General features: G+C 37.8%; 1 protein-coding gene across 1 annotated transcript; it reads left to right on the plus strand.

Moving 5' to 3' along the window:
- The first annotated feature begins 1,515 nt into the window (after positions 1–1,515).
- On the plus strand, positions 1,516–21,097 carry LOC131980987 (uncharacterized). Its single transcript, XM_059345286.1, has 3 exons — positions 1,516–1,619; positions 2,499–4,885; positions 18,780–21,097. Exons 1-3 carry the CDS (start codon positions 1,520–1,522, stop codon positions 20,526–20,528), a joined length of 4,236 nt encoding a protein of 1,411 aa, XP_059201269.1. The 5' UTR covers positions 1,516–1,519; the 3' UTR covers positions 20,529–21,097.
- The last annotated feature ends 1,096 nt before the right edge of the window (positions 21,098–22,193 follow it).

Here is a 22,193-nt window from a genome sequence, read left to right on the forward strand (position 1 = left end):
ATGTGTTTCAAAGTTTATTTCAAGGTCATACTGTACAATATGTTTAAAGGAGAACTATGTCCATTCCCAACATTAAAACAGTCTAAGACTGTTCAACATTTTTATTAAACAATAATGACAGATGACACTGAGAGCACTCAGGGGAATGTTCTGGCTGTATGGATACATCTGATTTTCAGAAATGAGAACACAACATAATGTGTCAACAAAATCAGTCTTCCATTCATTCATCCATTCATCTTTGGAGCATCTCCAGAATTTGTACCTGCCAACATTACAAATTAAAGACTTCCCTGGTTTTTGAGAGAGTAGCCCATTTTCACCAATAATAATTGTACTTTTGTCGGCCATGTAAATAACTTAATAAACTTAATTTCGTTTTTTTACCCTTTAATGTTGTGACAAGTTACCTGGAAACACTTGTTAGTTTCTGTGTAATAGCCAAAAACCAGCCTGCTAAATGCTAAACTATGTGTTTCTATTTAATTTAATATTTTCATAGATTTTTTTTACCAGGTGTGGCTGAGGTTTTGTATTTGATTGTATCCAAAACAATTCATTTATGCTATGGAGACAATGGTGAAAACCCCAATGATAAACATGATCATAGAGGGCATTGCTTTGAAGTTTGTACAAAGCATTAAGAGAAAGTCACAGTTAAAAAGTTTTTCAAGGTAATCATTGTGCCTCTTGATGTTTAGTTTAATCTAGCATCACCATGATGTTAAATAGGAACAGGTAGTTTACTGTTTTGTGGGTTTTTCAGCCTTGATTCATGTTTGTTCATGTTGATCATGTGTTTTCAGGTAAGAAGTCTCAAATTACTCGTGTACTTTGTGAAGTATAACGTTAAGATGTAAAAAAAAATGTTTGGAACGTAACGGAGGATGACTTTCAGCATTATGTTAATTATCAATATTAACCTCCAAGAATATTCATGCGATTTTGAAGGTATTATGCTGATATTGGCTGTAATATTGTGTAAGCATCAACCTAATTACCTCATTTTTATCAGGTTATTACCCCCATTAACAACATAATTTTACTATGTTTGATTCAAAACGTTCCACTGAAAACCATTTTATTGTTATTAGGCAATCCTTTGTTTTTGGACCTTTATTATCCTGTTACATAACATTTTAACTATGAACTATCACCCCACTATGACAATATTATTACCAGGCTGTAATGGAAAGTACTTTCCAGTTCTATTCAGACCATTGTGATGCAAACACCACAGATTAGAAATGTGTGAATTGTTTGTATGTATAGATTTGTTTGTTGTAGCAGTAAAGTAAATAATTATCAGAAAAAACAAAAAACACGTCATTGAAAGTCATTTCTCATTAAAAATAAATATATAAATGACAATTGTTGCTAAGTTTGCCATTGTATCTCCACAAGTTTATCAGCCAGAAGGTTAGCTTGAAGGTGAGAACAGTTTGGAACAGTTTGGATAGCAGGAGAATCAGATGACTAAGCTAACATATTATCTGATTTCTGTAGCCTAGATCAAGAGATGGATCCAGGAGCCAGCAGAACGATAGAGGTGGCGGCGCTCGGCCGGCCATTCAGCCTCGGGATGTTGTACGACTGCCGCCAGGATGTGCTGGTCCCTGGTATGTAAAGTTATAACATGCAACTGCATGCAGAAACTGTTTAAGTTGGATCTGCTTATTTCATTGTAAATATTTAGGTATGGTAACCTAACAATAAGAAAGCCAAGTTTATCTTGATAAAACTCCAAGCCAGGAAATTATAGTGCAAATGAACTCATACAAGCTTGAGGTAGTTGACCTGCTACAGGCCAAGCCAAATGATATCTGAAAATACACATACAATTTGTATTGGACTGTTTAAAAGGGAAAAAAGGATTTAATTTAAGTCTGAAGTTGAAAACCTTGAATCCTTTTGTGGCTCAAGAGAGTTTTTTGGCATGAATTCAGTGCCTCTTTTTTGTGTCTTACAAGTGAACCCAACACATCATGTGCCACTTTTTTTCCTGCATGAGATTACCAACATGTTTTAAAGGTTGGAAGAATTTGTATTGGTATCACTTTCAATAATCACTGTTTGACAAAGCATGGATTATTTTGAAACGGTATGATAAAGCGTGCATTATTATCAGTGTGTACTTCATTGTATTTAATGCAGAACAATGGTAACTTATTATACTGCATGAACTATTATAGCGTACTGTATATCATAGTTGACGTCTAGGTTATAACTAGTCAAGAGCTTCCATAAGACAGTCGAACTCATAAATAATAAGCATTATAATTCACTATGAATGCCCTCCTCCCACCCCCCACCCCCTTTTTTAAAATTGTGAATTGATCCTCTCTTCAATAGAACACTGAAAGGGCTTCTTGTAAGAAAAAAATTTAAAAAAATTTTGCTTTTAGTCTTACTGTTTCTCTTCTCTTCTTGTTTCGAATAACCAAGCTTTATTACCATGCACTGAAGGGGAGTTTAACTTCATCACTTCTTTTTGTCAGGCATGACACTGTGGGACCATGATGATCTGGAAAAAGATACAAGAGAAAAACCAAACCCAAGCAGTGACTTTGAGATGGTTGCATCTGAATCAATTGAGGACAAATCTTCAGCACTTAAGGTGGAAGCATCACTGAAAGCAAGTTTTTTGGGTGGGCTGGTTAAGGTTGATGGATCAGCCAAATACTTGAATGATCATAAGACTTCCAAAAATCAGGCCAGAGTAACTCTGAAGTACAAAACTACCACAAAGTTCCACGAACTATCAATGAATCATCTTGGAAGAGACAAAGTGAAGCATGCGTATGTCTTCGATCAAGGGTTAGCAACACATGTAGTCACAGGTATTCTCTACGGGGCACAAGCCTTCTTTGTCTTTGACCGTGAGGTGTCTGAAAGCGAAAATCATCAAGACATTCAGGGGAACTTGAAGGTGATGATCAAGAAGATTCCATGCCTTGCAGTAGAGGGTGAAGGTTCACTGAAAATGGAAGACAAGGAGACAGAAAACGTTGAGAAATTCTCCTGCAAATTCCATGGAGACTTTTCTCTTGAAAAAAATCCTGTGTCCTTTCAGGATGCAGTACAAGTTTACCAAAGTCTGCCAAAATTGTTGGGGCCTAACGGAGAGAACGCCGTACCAGTTAAGGTCTGGCTGTTGCCACTAACAACTTTAGATTCTTCTGCTGCTAAACTTGTCCATCAGATAAGTATCAGATTAGTCGAAGAATCACAGAGAGTCCTGGAGGACTTCAGTGAGCTGGAAATGAGGTGCAATGATGCACTGAGAACCACCACTGCACAGCAGTTCCCACAGATCAGCAAAAAGATAAAACAGTTCAAACAGATGTGCTCAGAGTTCAAGATGGAGTTCCAACAAACCTTGGCAAAGAAACTTCCATCAATCCGAGGAGGAGGAGAAGAGGAGGCTGTCCTCGCAGAGATCCTGAAGAAGACACATTCTTCTCCCTTCAACAGCAGAAGCCTGAATGAGTGGATGGACTGTAAAGAGAGAGAAGTTGACACCTTAATGTCTTTCACCAACATGAAGAAAAACACCAAGATCATCCCGTCACAAAATCACCTGTACAAAGAAACCTCACTGGGAAATGCAGAACTGTACCTCTCAGCTTTATCCAACTACTTAGAACAAACACCCAAACTAGACGAACCTCAAGGTCCACATACTCATGATGTGGAGAAGGAGCAATGGTACAGCTCAAGAGAAGTCACAGATTCAATAAGGCGTAAAGCGAAGCTCTTCAGTGACTTTGCAGAGGCCAACAAAGAGAACAAGAACATTAAGTTCCTGATAGTGGGCTTAACAGATGAGAAACACAAAGGTTCAAGCATTTACCTTTACACAGATGGCTTTTCAGCCAATGACAACTTTGAGCCGCCCTCAAAGCCTGAAACAGTAACAGTAGGAGATATATACCATGATAGTGTGACCCTGAAGGTTTCTCCACCCAGATTCGGAGCAGAGAACATCACCTCCTACTCAGTTGAGTATCGTGTCAGTGGAGAGGATGGATGGAAACAGGAGACAGCACCAAAAGCTGAAGAAGTCACAGTGAGAGATCTGAGTCCAAACACAGAGTACGTGTTCAGATGCAGAGCAGTGACCTCAACAGGGGTTGGACCAGCCAGTGAAGTCAGTGGTTCAGTTAAAACGTTACCCTGCAGTCCTCCTGGAAAACCTCAAGTTGAACCAAATTCAAGTGAGATATCAGTTAGCTGGGAGAAACCTGCTCAGCTTGGACAAGATGTCCACATTTTGAGTTACATCGTGGAGTACGCCAAAACAGTCAACGAGGAAGATCTCCAATGGAACCAAATGGTGCTGAGAGGTGAAAAGGCGATCATTTCAGGGCTTCAGTCAGAGACAGAATATGTTGTCAGGGTCAGATGTGATTGTGGTGTAGCTGGCAGAAGCAAAGAAAGCATCTCTGTTAATGTCAGCATAACAAAATGTACCTTAAAAGAGTTAAAAGACAAGTACAAAAAAGCTACAAGAGAAAGGATGACTGTCCAGGAATTGATTGAGAGGAAAGAGGAAGAGATTGTTCACCTTCAAGACATGATCGTGTCCCTCATGGATCAGTCAGCTCACTCTATAACTCGTCTGCAAGAGATCGCCCTGAGGCCCAACCCTCTGACAACTCAAGAGTACATCGACATGCTGATTGAAGGAGAAAGGTCAGAGGCCAAAGAGGGTTACCACGCTCGAATTCAGTCTTTGGAGGCAATGAAGGAGAAAGCAAACCTTATCTCCAAAGTTGCTAAACGAGATAAACTTACAAAAACAGAGGAGGAAATGTCTGAAGAAAAACAGAAGAGGAAAGAAAAGACAGGTCGGGCCAAGAAAGTGACAAATTTCTTTGGGTTTTAGGGAAAACATGACATGACATATTTTCATTGCAGTATCAACCAAAGCAAAAGCGTTGACTGGATGAAAACCTAAATTACCATTTTAGGTTAACATTCTGATTAGAGTTCTGTCTTAACTTCTTGTCATTCATGAGTGAGTGACCAGCTAGTGGCGCTAAAATGAATAAATAAGCCCTTTATGGATCATGAATGCATCAAATGTCGTGGCAGTTCGTTCAACAGTTAAATAGTCTAACAACCACGCTGAACTGGATGTGAAGCCATGCCTACATAACCTGTCAGGTGAAACATATATCTTTTTTCTTTTCTTCTTATGTTTGTTTTTTCTAAATAATCATTCTAATTATATGGTGAAGATAAATGCTTAAAGAGTAACCCCCAAACCATCTTTTCCTGCTGTTAATCAATATATGTGGGTATTTAGTCGTGTTGTTTTTGATTCAGGCTTTTATATAAGGAGGCAGCTTTTGTCACCAACTGTGACCAACCAATATCATAAATGGGTCTTTGGTTAAACAACTTTTTTTAAAATAAAAATGTCTGTGCTGTCTTTAGTTACTCTTCAGATACGTGGTTTGAGTGGTTTGGCAGTTACTGTGACCTTTTATATTGAAGAAGTTGGAAACAAAGATGGCACCACCTTTACTGTTTAATTCACAGAACCAAATTGTACATTTGTTGCAGCTTTCGTAGGTTAAAGCTGCTCTGTGTGATGTCAGGCCTGTGCAAATGTGAACACAGATGACAATGCTTCATGTCTGCAGCTCGTGGGGTTAAAACCTTTTGTTGGCATTAGTAATGTTAACCACTAATTAATTTAGCAATGATTAGGCTTGGGTGACATAACAGTATTCCAGAGAATTTAAAAATCCTGATGGTATAAATCAAAAATAAAGGCACTGCTCTTTCAGTCTATTTAAACTGATATTCATGCTGTTTTTAATGTATAATGCAAAGCAGCTGCCACCAGGACTGTGAAAGAATGAAAGAAACAAGAGCGTCTGCAACACAGTTCAGTTGTAGTTAAAACACTTTGAATTGTCTTGTTGCTGAAGTGTGCTGTATAAATCAACTTGGCTTACCTTCTAACTAGAAGCACGCAGTAATGTGTTAATCACACTCCACCATTCAGGTGAATATAGCAACAAACCAGTGATTTGATCTGTATTTCAGCATGTGATGCATTTTGTGTATCTTTGCTTTGTTGCTTTTTGTTGCCAAGTTGTATGTTGAGAAGACATGCACATAATCTCAGATGTCTCTAATCAGATGACATCACCAGCTGTGGTAATACATTTGTTTGGTGTCACTGGAAACTCTGCTTATTGTTCATATATGATGTGTTTAAGATTTTATGAAATAAACTGATTTCTGTTGGATACATTGTGATCTCTTTCTGTTTCGTCTCTCGAACTGAAATCCTCCATTTTTATTGGCTCAGTTTATTGCAGGTGATGTTTCATGCACATATTAAATGTTATCTTACCTGATATGCTTCTTCCAGCAATTCATTGTCTTTTTATCAGCCAGTATGCGAAATAATAAGCAAAACCTGTTGCTTGTGTGAGTACATAGAAAGATGAAGAGACAAAACAATGGTACAAATGGGTGAAACCAGACTTTTGCAGATGCCAACATACAGGTGATGAGGTCCCATTGAATGGTTTAATTTTGTAAAAATGATGCGAATCACATGCTCCCATTAATTCCAATCTTAATACATGTATTGAACTGTTTTGTTAGTTTTAAAGAATGTTTTAAAATGATGAAAATACTGTTTATCTTTAGGGAGCTTCAGCCACTTACACAGATTTAACAGATGGCACATTTCAATTTAGTTTCAAGTCCTGTAGCAAAACTCTAAGTGAACATTATATATTGAATGATCTGCACATTATTTTATCAACCTTTATAGCTCTCAGCTTCTTCTGACCGTCTTTCTTTATTTGGTAACCATAGACAGCTCCCCCACCAAGCACCAGAAGTCCATATACTACTGTTCACACCATGGTCTTTATTTAACCCAAATATACTTGTTGAAAATTGTGTTTAGTCATGATGACATCAGCAGCAGGACGATGCATGAAAATACATGTAATAATCTACAGCCAAATTAGTCTTTCTCAAAATCACTGCTGTTCCATTTTTTTAATTACTTTATATAATAGAATATGCCTTGTGACGTAACTGCTCTTTAACAAAAAATAATTGATTTATGAACACAAGTGGTCAGAACACAAGTGGTCCAAGCTGTCACCCTTGGAGACACAAGATACACACAGGTGTAAACGGCGATGTGTCTCATCCGTTCACTTGTGATCTGATCGCCCAATACACTTTTAAAACCGAGTGTAATCAGGGTCTTAGATTTTCCATTATCACAGATAACTCTGATCTCAACCAATATTCCACAATCCACATACAGCACAGTAGAGCAAAGGACAAAAGATGTGTTATTGTAAAATGAAACCATGCTATTAAATGATCCCTCTTCTACTTTGGATCTGTGGAGCAGAGCTGTAATGTTGTCAGAGATGGCTGAAGCCACGCTATGATTGGCGAGACTGCATCTGAGGGGCGGGATCAAAGGGTCAGCTAGAACCAGCCAGTAGTCTCACCATGTGACCTGTGACTGAGCAGGAACTCTCTGCATGTGTCCTTTCCCAAACTGGATCAATTTCTCAGATTGAGTTTATGAGTGAATGTCATTGGCTTTAAAATTGACTTGACTATCAAAGCAACTGCAGAGAAAATAAAGTGTAAAAACAATGGTGCCAGCCTGATATCAAATCTCATCACCTGAATAAATAAATATCCTGAATCTTAAGTTTGTGTGAAATAAGAAAAACACAGCAGCACTGTGAGCTAAATGCTAACTCAACATTCTCACAGTAACAGTAGAGTGTTGCAGAAATTAGTCCTAAAACTCAAACTCAAATTCAGTTTGCACCTCCTGATTGCTTGTGTCAAAGTCAATGGGTCTTTTCAAATGTTTTTTTGTTAGATGCCTGATATAATTTTTGTGGTTTACACACACACACGCTTCAGATATTTTCATGTTTTGTTCTAAAACACAATGCATCAGTAAATACCACACTTGTGAATTTTGAAGCTTTTTTAAGTTGAAAGTGTCTTAATAACACGATCAGAGATTGTTGGGGACCATAGATGTCGCCTTCAGCTTCATGCTACACGGTAAAGTGGCAATTGTGGTGACCATTGGTGAATCTTACCTTGCAGAACAATAGTGTAGCACAGAGCTCAAATCACATTGGCTTTTTATCTAGAACTTAGTTTAGCATTTTAGTTTGCTAACACAAAGTGCAGCTGAAGCTGCTGGGAATGTCATATGTCACCATGAAACAAAATGTTGCACAAATTAAAATGTACACCTGACGATAGGGCTGGAGGAAATTGAAATGTATCATACTTATGGGGACATTGATGTCTGTAACAAATTTCATAGCAGTCGCTTTTGAGAGATTTCACACTGGAAGAAAAATGAGGAAAAGGGGACTGCCCAGGTCAGTCTGACCTCTCTTCTGGGAACCGACTGACAAAGAAAGAAAAGTGGGTGGCTGTTTGTCCAGGATGCTAGCCAGCATTTTAAACGGCTATCCCCAGTCACCAAGGGAGCTAAAATCCCCCGTATTGTCAATTACCCAGGACTCCTCTATGGAGCTGAGCGAGCCGGCCACCGAGCCGTCACCCTCGTAGGCTGCCAGTGAGTCATAGGGCGGGCCGCCGTAACTCTGCTGGTTCTCCTCCAGCCGCTGTGCGATGAACTCCCTGATCAATTCAGCATCCCCCTCGGTTACTTTGCCACGGGAAGAGAGCAGCGCCTTGTTGTTCACGGCAGAGATGACTCTGGCTGTTTGACGGTGAATGCATAGGGTGAATGTCAGGAGACCTGACCTCGTCGGAGCGGCTGCTGAGATGCAGGAGAACCCCGTCTCCGTAGCCACTTTTCTCCTTCTTGGAATTGCTGCTGTGAGTGCTGGTGCGCTGTGAGTGTGTGTTGCGCAGCGTGCCCATGTCGAAGGCCCGAGTGTCTGCCGCACCGCCGCCCTCATGGTCGTAGTGTATGACATTATCACGAATGTCCTCTTTTGATGTCATCAGAGTGTCTTTTTCCTTGTGGCGCCTCTGTCCCATGTATAATGCTGCCATGACGGCAAGACACAAAGAGAGCCCCTGATTGGTTAGTTGAAAAATATCTTCACATGGAAAATACATTTGGTCCAATCTTTATGTGTACAGGTCTATCATTTAGCATCTTTCAAACAATTCTGACTCAGTAGTTTGTGAGTCTGGCTTTGTATTGATAATCTTGGAGACAAGGATCATTGTTTACTTTAGTTCACTGCAATGTATTTGTTTCACAATAACCACTCTAAAATACAGAGATGCTTATATATATATATATATATATATATATATATATATATATATATAGTCCTGCGTCAAAGTCCCATGACTGATGTGTCTTTCTAACATTGATTTTATTCTCAGTGGAAAATGCAACATTAGATTAGAACATCCACTATCACTTTGTTCAGTGATAGTGGATTATATTTAGTTTGTTAGTTATTACGAATATAACACGGTTGCCCATAAAGTTGGAATAAAATATTTTTATTCCAATAAAAATAAATAAATATTAAATTATAAATAAATATAATATTAAATTAATATTAAATTATTATAAATAAATATTTTTATTATTTATATTCCATCTTTCCATGAAATTATTCATTCTTGAGAGATAAAGTGTATATCTTCTCAAAACTTTATTAATCAATTTCTTCCAAACACGTCACAATGAAAATTAAACCATAATAACAGAGGATTGTGTCTGAAAACAAAATGATTCCAACTTTATGGGCGACTGTGTATAATACCAGAAAATAGTTGGAATGCGATGCTTTTTACTGCTCCTATGTTATGTTATGTTATGTTATGTTGTGTTGTGTTGTGTTGTGTTGTGTTGTGTTGTGTTGTGTTATGTTATGTTATGTTATGTTATGTTATGTTATGTTATGTTTTGTTATGTTATAGTATGTTATGGTATGTTATGTTATGTTATGTTATGTTGTGTTATGTTGTAAAATAAATAAATAAAAGTAAAATATTATAATATTATAATATTATAATAATTATAATATATAATATTGTAAAAGTCTTAATCCGTCTTTAAGACACTGCACAGGTAAAGGTTCACAAGTGCAAAAGAAAAAACACACACCTTGATTTTATGTGAATCAAACAAATCAAAATTCTGTTTCATCAAGCTGCCTTGGCAATCTCGGGATTTGTGAGTATTTTATTTTAGTAGAGAACTAGAAAAGCTTATGAAGTATCCTGCAGGGTCTGACAGGGTGAGATCCAGGTTTATTGGAGTGTATATGAGGCCAGTGATGGGATGTAACTAAGTACATTTACTCAACACTGTACTTAAGTACAATTTTGAGGTACTTTTGGAGTATTTCCATTTGATGTCACTTTATACTTCTATTTCACTACATTTAGCTGACAGCTTTAGTTACTTTTCAGGTTGAGATTTTACTTGAAAATATGATCAATTTAAAGTGATTAGACTTTTTTAATTAAACCTCATAACAGTATATTAAGTAGTTAAAATGAGTCCTACCTTGAGAAAATTCAAATTCTGCTTACATAAATGTATCACTACAACAAATCCTATATAATAATATATTTAGAATATATGAAACAATCTGAGTGGGTCCATTCTGCATAACGAGTACTTTTATTTTTGATACTTTAAATACATTTTGATGCTGGTACTTTTGTACTTTTACTTCAGTAAGTTTTGAATGCAGGACTTTTACTGTTGTGGAGCAATTTCACAGTGTGGTATTAGTACTTTTACTGAAGTAAGAGATCTGAATACTTTTTCCACCACTGCCCCTGTTTAGACAGGCTGTATCCCCACATTGCTGGTGGTGGCCTATCTGGGACCAGATAGCCAGTTCAAGTCGGGGTGGAAGAAGGGGAGTTTCTACCTCAGCTCTATATTTTGTGTGTATGGGGCCATTATTTGAGTTTAAGAGTATGGTTTAAATGACTCATTCACTTTTAAACAGTTACTTGGGGCATTGGATGTTATTACCAAAACAAACCTGTTTGTTGCATTAATTGCATTATTTAATATTTTAATATTATAAACATTAGCATTTATTCATTATGTTTAATCAACACATGGGTGATTGTTTACCGTGCTTTTAATCTTACCGTGATTTGGCAAATACAGACATATTCACAATAAAGCCCTGAATACAATTAAATATTAAAATAAATTATAATATTTTAGTCCTGTGCATTCACACAGCTTTAGGTGCATGTCAGCCAGGAACCAGAATTAAATTAGTTGTGTCATTAAATTTACCTAAATGGAATATTATAATTATACATCTCAATAAAACTGAGACTGATTTACATGAAACACACGTTGTACACATGGTGTCAATATCAGTATCATATAAAGAACACTACACCTACATGCATCATAATGCTCATTCACACTAAATTGTGATTTTAAAAAAATGCTACTGTTTCTGTATAAAAATAAAATGTACACTAATAAATAATGTACATACACCATTTTTAAAAAATCCTGCAGTACCATGTAGGGTATTGCACATACTTATCAGGGTTATTGCATGCATGGGATTCCAGTGTATGGATAAATAAATAAATATGAGTTTATTAAAGTGCTGCAGAACTTTCATAAACTCATTTTTATTTATTGTATGAAATATTGCACATAATGATTCAAGTATTGTTTTGTGTGTGTGTGTGTGTGTGTGTGTGTGTGTGTGTGTGTGTAATTGTATAGTGGAATGATCCTATAAAAAAGTAAGTTAGAATACCCTTAGGCCTACATATATTTAAAAAAAACATATTTAAATGACTTGCTAGCTACTATAAACAGTAATAACAATGTTATATAAAATTATTTAATATAACAGACATTCTGCCTGTATAAGGAGTACTTTTACTTTCAATACTCAAAGGCACATTTTCCTGAAAAATGCATATATGCTACATAATATTTTAAATGCAAGACTTTTACTTATAATTGATTCATTTTAACAATGTCATATTATATTTACATCCTCTTCAGTGTATTTCACTTCATAATTTGTGGGAATACAACACGTTTCTTTTTGTAACCATGTGACTTGTTTTTGAACATAATGACATCAAATATTTCTGTTATAAACAAGATATTTAAATAGTAAGGGGCTGATCAGCAGTGAGAACATACTTCTTCCAACTCTCTTGCAAACACAGTCAGTGATGGAATGTAACTAAGTACATTTACTCAAGTAATGTACTTAAGTACAATTTTGAGGTACATGTACTTTACTTGAGTATTTTCATTTTATGTGACTTTATACTTCTACTTCACTACATTTAGTTGACAGCTGTAGTTACTTTTCAGTTGAGGATTTAACATAAAAAATATGATACATTTAAAGTGATGACATTTTATTTTATTTAAGCACATAACAGTATATTAAGTAGTTAAAATTTAAACGCTGCTTATATAAATGAATCAATAATAATATATTTAGAATATAGAAAACAATCTGAGTGTGGCCATTCTGTGTAATGAGTACTTTTATACTTTGTACTTTTGCCACTTTAAGTACATTTTGATGCTGATACTTTTCCTTCAGTAAGTTTTGAATGCAGGACTTTTAATTTCACAGTGTGGTATTAGTACTTTTACTGAAGTAAAGGATCTGAATCCTTCTTACACCACTGAACATAGTGGCATCTGGACTGGTTTTAGCAACCTGGGAAAGTTTTCTTTTATATATCCCATGATTTAAAAACAGAATCCTAATTTCAAAAAGTCGTAAAACATACTAAAAACAGAATGCAGTGGTCTCCAAATCTACATTCGATTGAATAGTGCTGAAACTGATACACTTTAGAGGTTATTTTTTGTAAATATACACTGAATCTTATGCATTCTGTTTTATGAACATTTTTCGCTCTTTGGCATCAGGGTTGTAAGAGTGTCTCTCTGAACTGCGATTAAACTGCTGATGTTATGATACATTTTCTAAAAATATATTTGAATAGTTTGATTAAAACATAACTTAACTCAAGGACCACTTTCTAGTTTTTAAAAAAAGAGGAATTAAAGAAAGAAATGTTTTTTTATTTTTTTTATTTTTTACCTTTGTGGGCTAAATGAAGTAAACCAAGTAAAGCCTTGTGAACAAAGACCTTCGCTATAGTAGATCTTCTGGGTTCACTTCTTTACAAATTATGATTAAAAAGCATGTATTTCTATCCATCACATGGCATGTTGTTCAGCTGTGTTCTGTCCTGTTGGTGTCAGTGGGAGCATCACTTTTGGCCACTAGATGGAGCCAGATACCAACAAGACATTTCCCTGATCTTCTCCGGTCATCCTGGAGCATTTCACTATTCAACTTCTTGTTTTCCATTCTGCAGCTGACTTTGACAGAGTCTGAGGATTTGTGTAGATGAGGAGTTTTTGAGATGTTTGGCGCTCGGTGTCAGGAGTGAATTTTTGGATTTATCTTAGAGTGAGCACTACAGCGACTGATGGAGATCTCATTAATTTCTGAAATCCTAATTTATTTGAGGAAGAAATAATTTCTGCTGCATTAGAGGAGAAATTAGAAATGTATAAATAACTATAAAAGGAATATGTTTCATAGGTGATTCTCTAATTTTCCCCGGACTCTCTCTCTCTGGACTCCATTCTCTGTTTTTGATTTTTTTTCCTGATGAACCACAAAGGCCACCAACAGGGTCTGTGGGACGGCCATTCTGGACTTTGACAGAGTTTCCTATTGGTCAGTCCGTCCCTGATGCTGCTGACCCTGTTAATCTAAGGTCAGTGGCTGAAGAAAATCTTTTTGAAGTGGTGTTTTAAATGTTACTTATATGAGTTTGGTCAAATATCATTACACATGCCCAAACACTTTGGCAATGACAGCAGAAGTGAAGCTGATTGCCTGTTGACAATGAAAACTTTAGATTTTGAGTGAAACGGCCTTCATTTATCGCTTTTATCCAAAACACTAATGGCAGCACTGAAAGAAGGGGCTGAACCGTTGGGATGCCTTGCTCAAGGACACTTTGGACAGGAAGGGCAGAAGATCAACTTGCTATCAGTGACAGATCCCTCCTGCTGAGACACAGCTGCCCTGTTAGAAATCCTCTTTTAGCTAGAGCGAACACAAGACAGACACTAAATCCTCAGATTGTGAGACATTAATTCACACCAAATGAGTGGATTAAAAGTTATCACAGTTACTTTATAATTGATAGAGTTCAAAATCCTTTTACTGTGACAGAACAAGTTTAAACCCCTTCACAAGCACAACTTTGGATGTTCACTAACTCTACTCTAACATATCCAAAGTGAAACAGTTATTGTTCTGAAAACCTTCTGATTACTGTCAGAATGTTGGTCTCTTATAAAAGAGATTGTTGGGGCGTCCCGGTGGCTCACACTGGAGCATTTACCATTAAGGCTGAGTCCTTGCTGCGGCGGAGCCGGGTTCGAATCCGTCCTGAGCTCCCTTTGCCGCATGTCTTCCCCTCTATCACCCCCTTTCAATCTATCACTTTCAATAAAGCAAAAAAATGCCAAAAAAATAATCTTTAAAAAAAACAACTTTGGAACGGTACCTCCCACAAGTGTCCAATTGGTGTCTACCCCCCCCTATTTTGGTCACGCCCGACAGGTAGAGCCCACCTACGTGTCTCTACGACCTTCCTAAAACGGAAATTTCCGATTTCCGTTTTTGGCCAATATCTCCGGAACCGTAGGTGCTAGAGACTTGAAAGTGGCGTGTGACCTAATTTGAGGCCGCTGAACACGCCAGACGTGAAATCAAGTTTCTACGACTTACCATTCCTGAGATATGGCCATTTGAAATTTTCATTGTTGACAACACGGCCATAACTTTTGAACGGTACCTCCCACAAGTGTCCAATTGGTGTCTACCCCCCTATTTCGGTCACGCCCGACAGGTAGAGCCCACCTACGTGTCTCTACGACCTTCCTATCAAAAGTTAGAATTTTCCGCTTACCGGGAATTCCCGATTACCCCCTTTTACCCTATTACCTAACCCTAACCCTAACCCTCCATTGGGTGGATGGACTGAGCACCACCCAACCCCTTCCGGAGGTGGGAGACAGTCCCCTACCCTAACTTTTGAAAGGTACGTTCCACACACTTATACTTGGTGTCTACGTGTTCCTTATACATGAAATAGGGGGGATAGACACCAAGTTTGACCACCTACGGCTTAGCGTTCTCGAGTTATTCAAGAAAGTCTCACTTCGGATATGACAGTAAAATTTTCACCTTTTGCATGTATTGCTATGGGGTTTTTGACAAGCCCTTAACTCAACAACGGTACCTCCCACAAGTGTCTAATTGTTGTCTACCCCCCCTATTTCGGCCACGCCCGACACGTAGAGCCCACCTACGTAGAGCCCACCTACGTGTCTCTATGACCTTCCTATCAAAAGTTAGAATTTTTCAGAAGTGGAAATTTCCGATTTCCGGTTTTGGCCAATATCTCCGGAACCGTAAATGCCTGAGACTTGAAAGTGGGTGTTGTGTGACCTAATTCGGAGTCGCTGAACATGCCAGATGTGAAATCAAGTCTCTACAACTTACCGTTCCGGAGATATGGCCATTTTAAAGTTTCCACCATTCGAAAGGTCTGGGGCCAAGGAATCCAAGGCACTTGGTCCTATGACGATAGAACATTCCTATCCGGAGTTATTGGCAAAAACATTCTTGAGGGGGCCCTCGAGGGACGCATTTATCCCTATAACCTAACCTAACCTAACCCTAACTATTCCCTGTGGACACAGCTACTGTATGAACTGTATTAAATCACACTGGGATGGAGAGGATGAGAAGGAGATCTACAGCTGTCCTCAGTGCAGGAAGACCTTCACACCGAGGCCTGTCCTCATCCAGTGGCTTCATTAGTGTGTACATTCACATTTAATCAGCGCTGCCCTATAAAGTCTAACTGCAGCAACTACACAAAGGTAAAACGGAGGAAAAACTGCTTTAAAGTTGTTTAACTTTTTTTAACTGCCCAGCCAAATTGGTTATATGTAGATAAGTGATATGACACTTATTTCTATATGTATTGATGATGTAACTTTATGCTAAAAAATCATGATGATTTATTTGACCTTTGACCCCAAAAATGTAGTTACTGCTCTCTGGTTTTGCTGTAAAAGATTCTAATAGTAAAGAAAAACAGAGTGCATTAACTACAATGTTGTTGTCTTCTTTCAGCTTTTATATTTTGTTTTCAGTGAATAAACATTTTCAAATTGATTTTGTTATAAATGTATTTAAATGTGTTTAACATCTCTGTTCAAAGATTTGTGTATTTTAGACTTAATATTATAAAGTAATGGTATATTTTCGTCTTAATATCATTTTATCTCACTTTTTTACTTCATCACTATCTAAATAATAATTTTCCTTTCAAATAAACTTATAATTTTTATTATTTTTATGTTTAAATTAGTATATTTATATATCCAAAGCAGACCGTGGTAAGTCCAATTACTGCTTGGTTTTGAGTTGGATTTTGTAGTTACTGCAATTTGTATATAATTATTTCTCTAAAAATAAACCAAAATTAAAATCTAAAACTTTGTCACAAGATAAAACAGACATCAATGAGTTCATTTTTTTGTTATATCTTAATTTCTACCAAACCTGTAGTTACTGCAGTTAGACTTTGTAGGGCAGAGTGGTGGAAGAAGTATTCAGATTACTTAAGTAAAAGTACAAATACCACACTGTGAAATTACTCCACTACAAGTAAAAGTCCTGCATTCAAAACTTACCGAAGTGAAAGTACAAAAGTATCAGCATCAAAATGTACTAAAAGTATCAAAAGTAAAAGTACTCATTATGCAGGATTAACCAATTTTAAAGCAGCATTTTACTTTTGTCCAGGTTAGGGTTAATTCTAACTACGTATATACTGTTATGAAGTTCAATTTATAAACATGCATACTCATTTTGAATTGATCATATTTTTTCATGTTAAATCTCGGCCTGAAAAGTAACTAAAGCTGTCAGCTAAATGTAGTAGAGTAAAAAGTATAATATCTGCCTCTTAAATGTAGTGGAGTAGTATAAAGTATAAAGTTACATAAAATGGTAATAATTTAATAAAGTACAAGTACCTCAAATTGTACCAAAAAGTACAGTTGAGTAAATGGACTTAGTTACATTCCACCACTGCATTTAATGGAATCTGTGTTGTAGCGTAAAAGTTTTTCTTTAATTCAACAGTAATATCACACGTCAGCACTCACTTATAAAAATGTAGCCATAACATTTATTCAGCTTCACTGATCTGCATTTTTTTCACATGTAGGCTTGCTTTAAATTTGCTTCAGTATTGTTTATATCACATTATTTTTACTTGAGTAAAATATTCTAGCACACTTTCCATTCCCGTGAGTTGCTTAGGAACTGTCTATATTGTGAATAAATGTAATAAAAATAAAATAAATATTGATGAGAACAAACAGAAGGGAAAATTAACACATGGCAGGATTTTAAAAACATTAATACAGCAAAATTGAAATAAAATGGGGAAAACTTTTTTGAAATCCTTGCTAAGTTTTTCAGTGAGCTTCCTGTTTTCATTTGTCACAAAGGACTTGCTGTACATGCACATGTACAAATTAATTTAATTGTCTACATTGTGTTGGTCCACCCAGCTGCATTTTCAATATAAACTTCTTATTTCATGTTTTCAGTTGTGTTTTCTTGTCTGAGTCTATTTTCTAGTTGATTGTAATGTGGCTACACTGCAAACAATCAGAAGGAAAAATGTTTCACACATGGCATGATTTTAAAAACATAAATGAAGCCAAATGACACAAATGAGCTGCTGTTCATTTTTTATGTCTCTGACGTGTCTATAGTGCCTCCCTGAGGGTAAAAGCTTAAACTGTTAACAGGTCAGAAGAAAAATTTAATCTGAAAATATTTTCTCTTTATATTTAATTCATATTACAGGGTAATCTCAATAAATTACAATATGATGGAAAAGTTCATTTCCAGTAGTTCAGGTCAAATAGCCTCGAACCAAGTATTGAGTCATATAGATGGACATACTTATCAGAGGCCAACATTTAAATATTAAACATACTTTTTAAAATTGGTCTTTTGTAACATTCAATTTTTTTGAGATACTGAAGTTTAGGTCTTCATTAAATGTAAGACATAATCATTATAATTAGAATAAATGAAATAAATGAAGACATGAAATGTTTGATTCTGTTTGATGTGTTATTTCACCTTTTTGAATTGAATTACTGACATAAATAAACTTTTCTATGGTATTCTAATTTATTGAGATGCACCTGTAGTTGCTCTATCTAATCTGAGGCTGCACTGGTATTTTACAAGCTACATTTAGTTTACCCTTTAAACTGAATTTATTCCTCATACTCAGATCTTTAAAACATGTCAGTGTTCAAAAATACCTTTTTTTTTTTCAAAGAACATTGAGCCGAATTTGAGGGAAGAGATAAAAAAGCCAATGCCAAAAGCCTTAACAGCCAATGACTGTTTTGCTACTAAACATTTAAATGTCGCAGCAGGTTTTAACCCAGACTCCATTTTAAATGCAAAGTGCTGCTTCATAATTCCTCCCTCCTCTTCCTGCTCTCAAACACAGCGAACTCCACGCCCCCTGTGTATTTCCATGTTCTCTCACTTCAGATCTACAGTTGTTATGGATGGGTGTAACCAACATGGAGGTGGAGTGCAGAGCTGACAGGCCCACTTCTTGCAGAAACGCATGTTGTTTAGATCAGAGCTCAAACGGGTTTCCCTTCGAGGAAAGTGAAACTCAGACAGTCGTTGTCTCTAAGAGGTGAAATGGCACAGAAAGGAGTTCAACTGAACCGGGAAACCTTCTCTTGTTCCATCTGTCTGGATCTACTGAAGGATCCGGTGACTAATTCCTGTGGACACAGCTACTGTATGAACTGTATTAAAACACACTGGGATGGAGAGGACGAGAAGGAGATCTACAGCTGTCCTCAGTGCAGGAAGACCTTCACACCGAGGCCTGTCCTGGTGAAAAGCACCATGTTAGCAGATTTAGTGGAGGAGCTAAAGAAGAGCGGACTCCCTGCTGCTCCTGCTGATCACTGCTATGCTGGACCTGATGATGTGGCCTGTGATGTCTGCAGCAGGAGAAAACGTAAAGCCACCAAGTCCTGTCTCATCTGTCTGGTGTCTTACTGTGATGAACACCTCCAGCCTCATTATCAATCCTCTGCCTTTAAAAAACACAAGCTAATGGAGCCCTCCAAGAATCTCCAGGAGAACATCTGCTCTCAGCATGATGAGGTGATGAAGATGTTCTGCCGGACTGATCAGCAGTCTATCTGTTATCTCTGCTCTGTGGACCAACATAAAGACCACCACACGGTGTCAGCTGCAGCAGAACGGACTGAGAGGCAGAAAGAGCTGGAGGTGAGTAAACTAAACATCCAGCAGAGAATCCAGGACAGACAGAAAGATGTGAAGCTGCTTCAACAGGAGCTGGAAGCTATCAATCACTCTGCTGATAAAACAGTTGAGGACACTGAGAAGATGTTCACTGAGCTGATTCGTCTGATGGAGAAAAGAAGCTCTGAGGTGAAGCAGCAGGTCAGATCCCAGCAGGAAACTGAAGTGAGACGAGTCAAAGAGCTTGAGGAGAAGCTGCAGCAGGAGATCACTGAGCTGAAGAGGAAAGAGGCTGAACTGAAGAAACTCTCACACACAGAGGATCATAACCAGTTTCTACAAAACTTCCCCTCAGTGTCAGCACTCAGTGAATCCACAGACTCACCTAGCATCAATATCCGTCCTCTGCGTTACTTTGAGGTCCTGACAGCAGTTGTGTCAGAAGTCAGAGACAAACTACAGGACGTCCTGAGAGAGAAATGGACAAACATCTCACTGACTGTGACCGATGTGGATGTTTTTTCACCACAACCAGAGCCAGAGACCAGAGATGAATTCTTGAAATATTCATGTGAACTCACATTGGATCCCAACACAGCACACACACAGCTGTTATTATCTGAAGGGAACAGAAAAGCAACATGCATAAGACAACAACAGTCTTATCCTAGTCACCCAGACAGATTCACTACATGCTGTCAGGTCCTGAGTAAAGAGAGTCTGACTGGACGTTGTTACTGGGAGGTGGAGTGGAGCGGGGAAAAACTTTATATAGCAGTTGCATACAAAGATATCAGCAGAACAGGGAAGTCGAATGAATGTTTTTTTGGATGGAACGACAAATCTTGGGCATTAAGATTTGAAACAAAGAAATGTAGATTTTGGCACAACGATGTTGAAACTCCCGTTTCAGGTCCTCCGTGCTCCAGATTAGGAGTGTACCTGGATCACAGTGCAGGTATTCTGTCCTTCTACAGCGTCTCTGAAACCATGACCCTCCTCCACAGAGTCCAGACCACATTCACTCAGCCTCTCTATGCTGGAGTTCTGCTTCATTTATATTCCTATGGATCCACTGCTGAGTTCTGCACACTAAAATAGACAGATGTTCTTTAAGGGACAGAGGGTTGAATCCGATTTTTTACCTCAGTGTTTAAGTCAGAGCTGGTTTCTTTAGCATATAAGTCCAATAAAGTCACTCCATTTGCCCTACGACTTTCCGGAATGCGCTTCATGGAGGAGCAGCAAAAGTTTGATAGCTCTCTGTTTTTGCATACATTTGCTTGTTTGTATGTATTTTTTGCAATATTTTTGATGGATACTTCTGTGGAGAGAAGAGTTTATTCAAGAGAGGAGCTTCTTTCATTGAAGCGGAGCAAGTCTGGAGGATACCATCACCCTATTCCAGCTGAGTTGAAAAGGTGTTTTCGTGGTTGCCGTGCTGGTGCAAAAGTTAAGGCTCGGAAATGGAGATAAAAGCCTTTTCTGCTGTCAGTCATCATGGGGAATGTCAACTCTCTGCCCAACAAGACTGATGAACTGGAGATACTGGTGAAGACTCAGAAAGTATACCGTGAGTGTAGTCTCTTGTGTTTTACTGAAACGTGGTTGAATCAAAACATCTCAGACTCCAATGTGGATCTACCTGGCTTCACTCTCATAAGATCAGACAGAGATGCTAAAGCTCGTGGCAAAGAAGAAAGGTGGGGGCTTGGCTTTATTTGTGAACCAAGGATGGTGCAGTCATGCACATGTTACTGTCAAGGAGAAGATGTGCTGTCCAGACATTGAATTATTGGCAGTTAGTATGAGACCATATTATGGAACAAGGGAGTTCAGTCATATCATAACAATACTTGTGTACATTCCACCCAAGGCAACTGCTGAAATTCCATGTGAAGTTCTACATGACCTCGTTGCTAGGATACAGACTAAACACCCAGAAACATTCTTGATCATATCAGGGGACTTCAATCATGTTTCCCTCACCTCTCACCTGACTGAATTTACACAGTTTGTAAATTGTCCCACCAGAGAAAATAAAACCCTTGATCTGCTGTATGCTAATGTCAAACAAGCTTACAGAGCTACTGCCATGCCCCCAATAGGAAAATCTGACCACAACTTAGTTCTTCTGGAGACTTGTTACAAACCCTGTGTGTGGAGGCAGCCTCCAACGAAATGGACACCTCAGGCAACTGAGGCTCTAAAGGACTGCTTTGAATGTACAGACTGGAATGTGTTGCTGGAAACAGAGGACAACAGTATGAACATTGACAGACAGGTTGACTGCTTTACTGATTACATCAACTTCTGTAGAGACACAGTCATACCCACTAGGACTGTACGCTGTTTCCACAATAACAGACCTTGGATTACTAGTGATTTAAAGGCAATCCTCAATGAGAAGTAGGCAGCTTATAGAGATGGTGACAAAGCACCAAATGTCCAGCTGAACTTAATGACTACAGACCAGTAGCCCTCACTTCTCACATCATGAAGACCTTGGAGCGGCTGATTCTACGCCTACTGAGAGCAGTTTGCATACAAACAACACATGGGAGTGAACGATGCTGCATGCTTCATCGTGCCCTTGCTCATCTGGAGGAAACTGGTGCTTATGTGAGAATCATGTTCTTTGATTTTTCAAGCACATTCAACACCATCCAACCCAACATACTCAAAAACAAGCTCACAGAGATGGGAGTGGATCTTTCCTTCATCTCCTGGATCACAGATTACCTGACAGGAAGGCCACAGTATGTC

The sequence above is a fragment of the Centropristis striata genome, chromosome 11 (genome assembly GCF_030273125.1).
Source record: "Centropristis striata isolate RG_2023a ecotype Rhode Island chromosome 11, C.striata_1.0, whole genome shotgun sequence".
In the NCBI taxonomy this organism is placed as follows: domain Eukaryota; kingdom Metazoa; phylum Chordata; class Actinopteri; order Perciformes; family Serranidae; genus Centropristis; species Centropristis striata.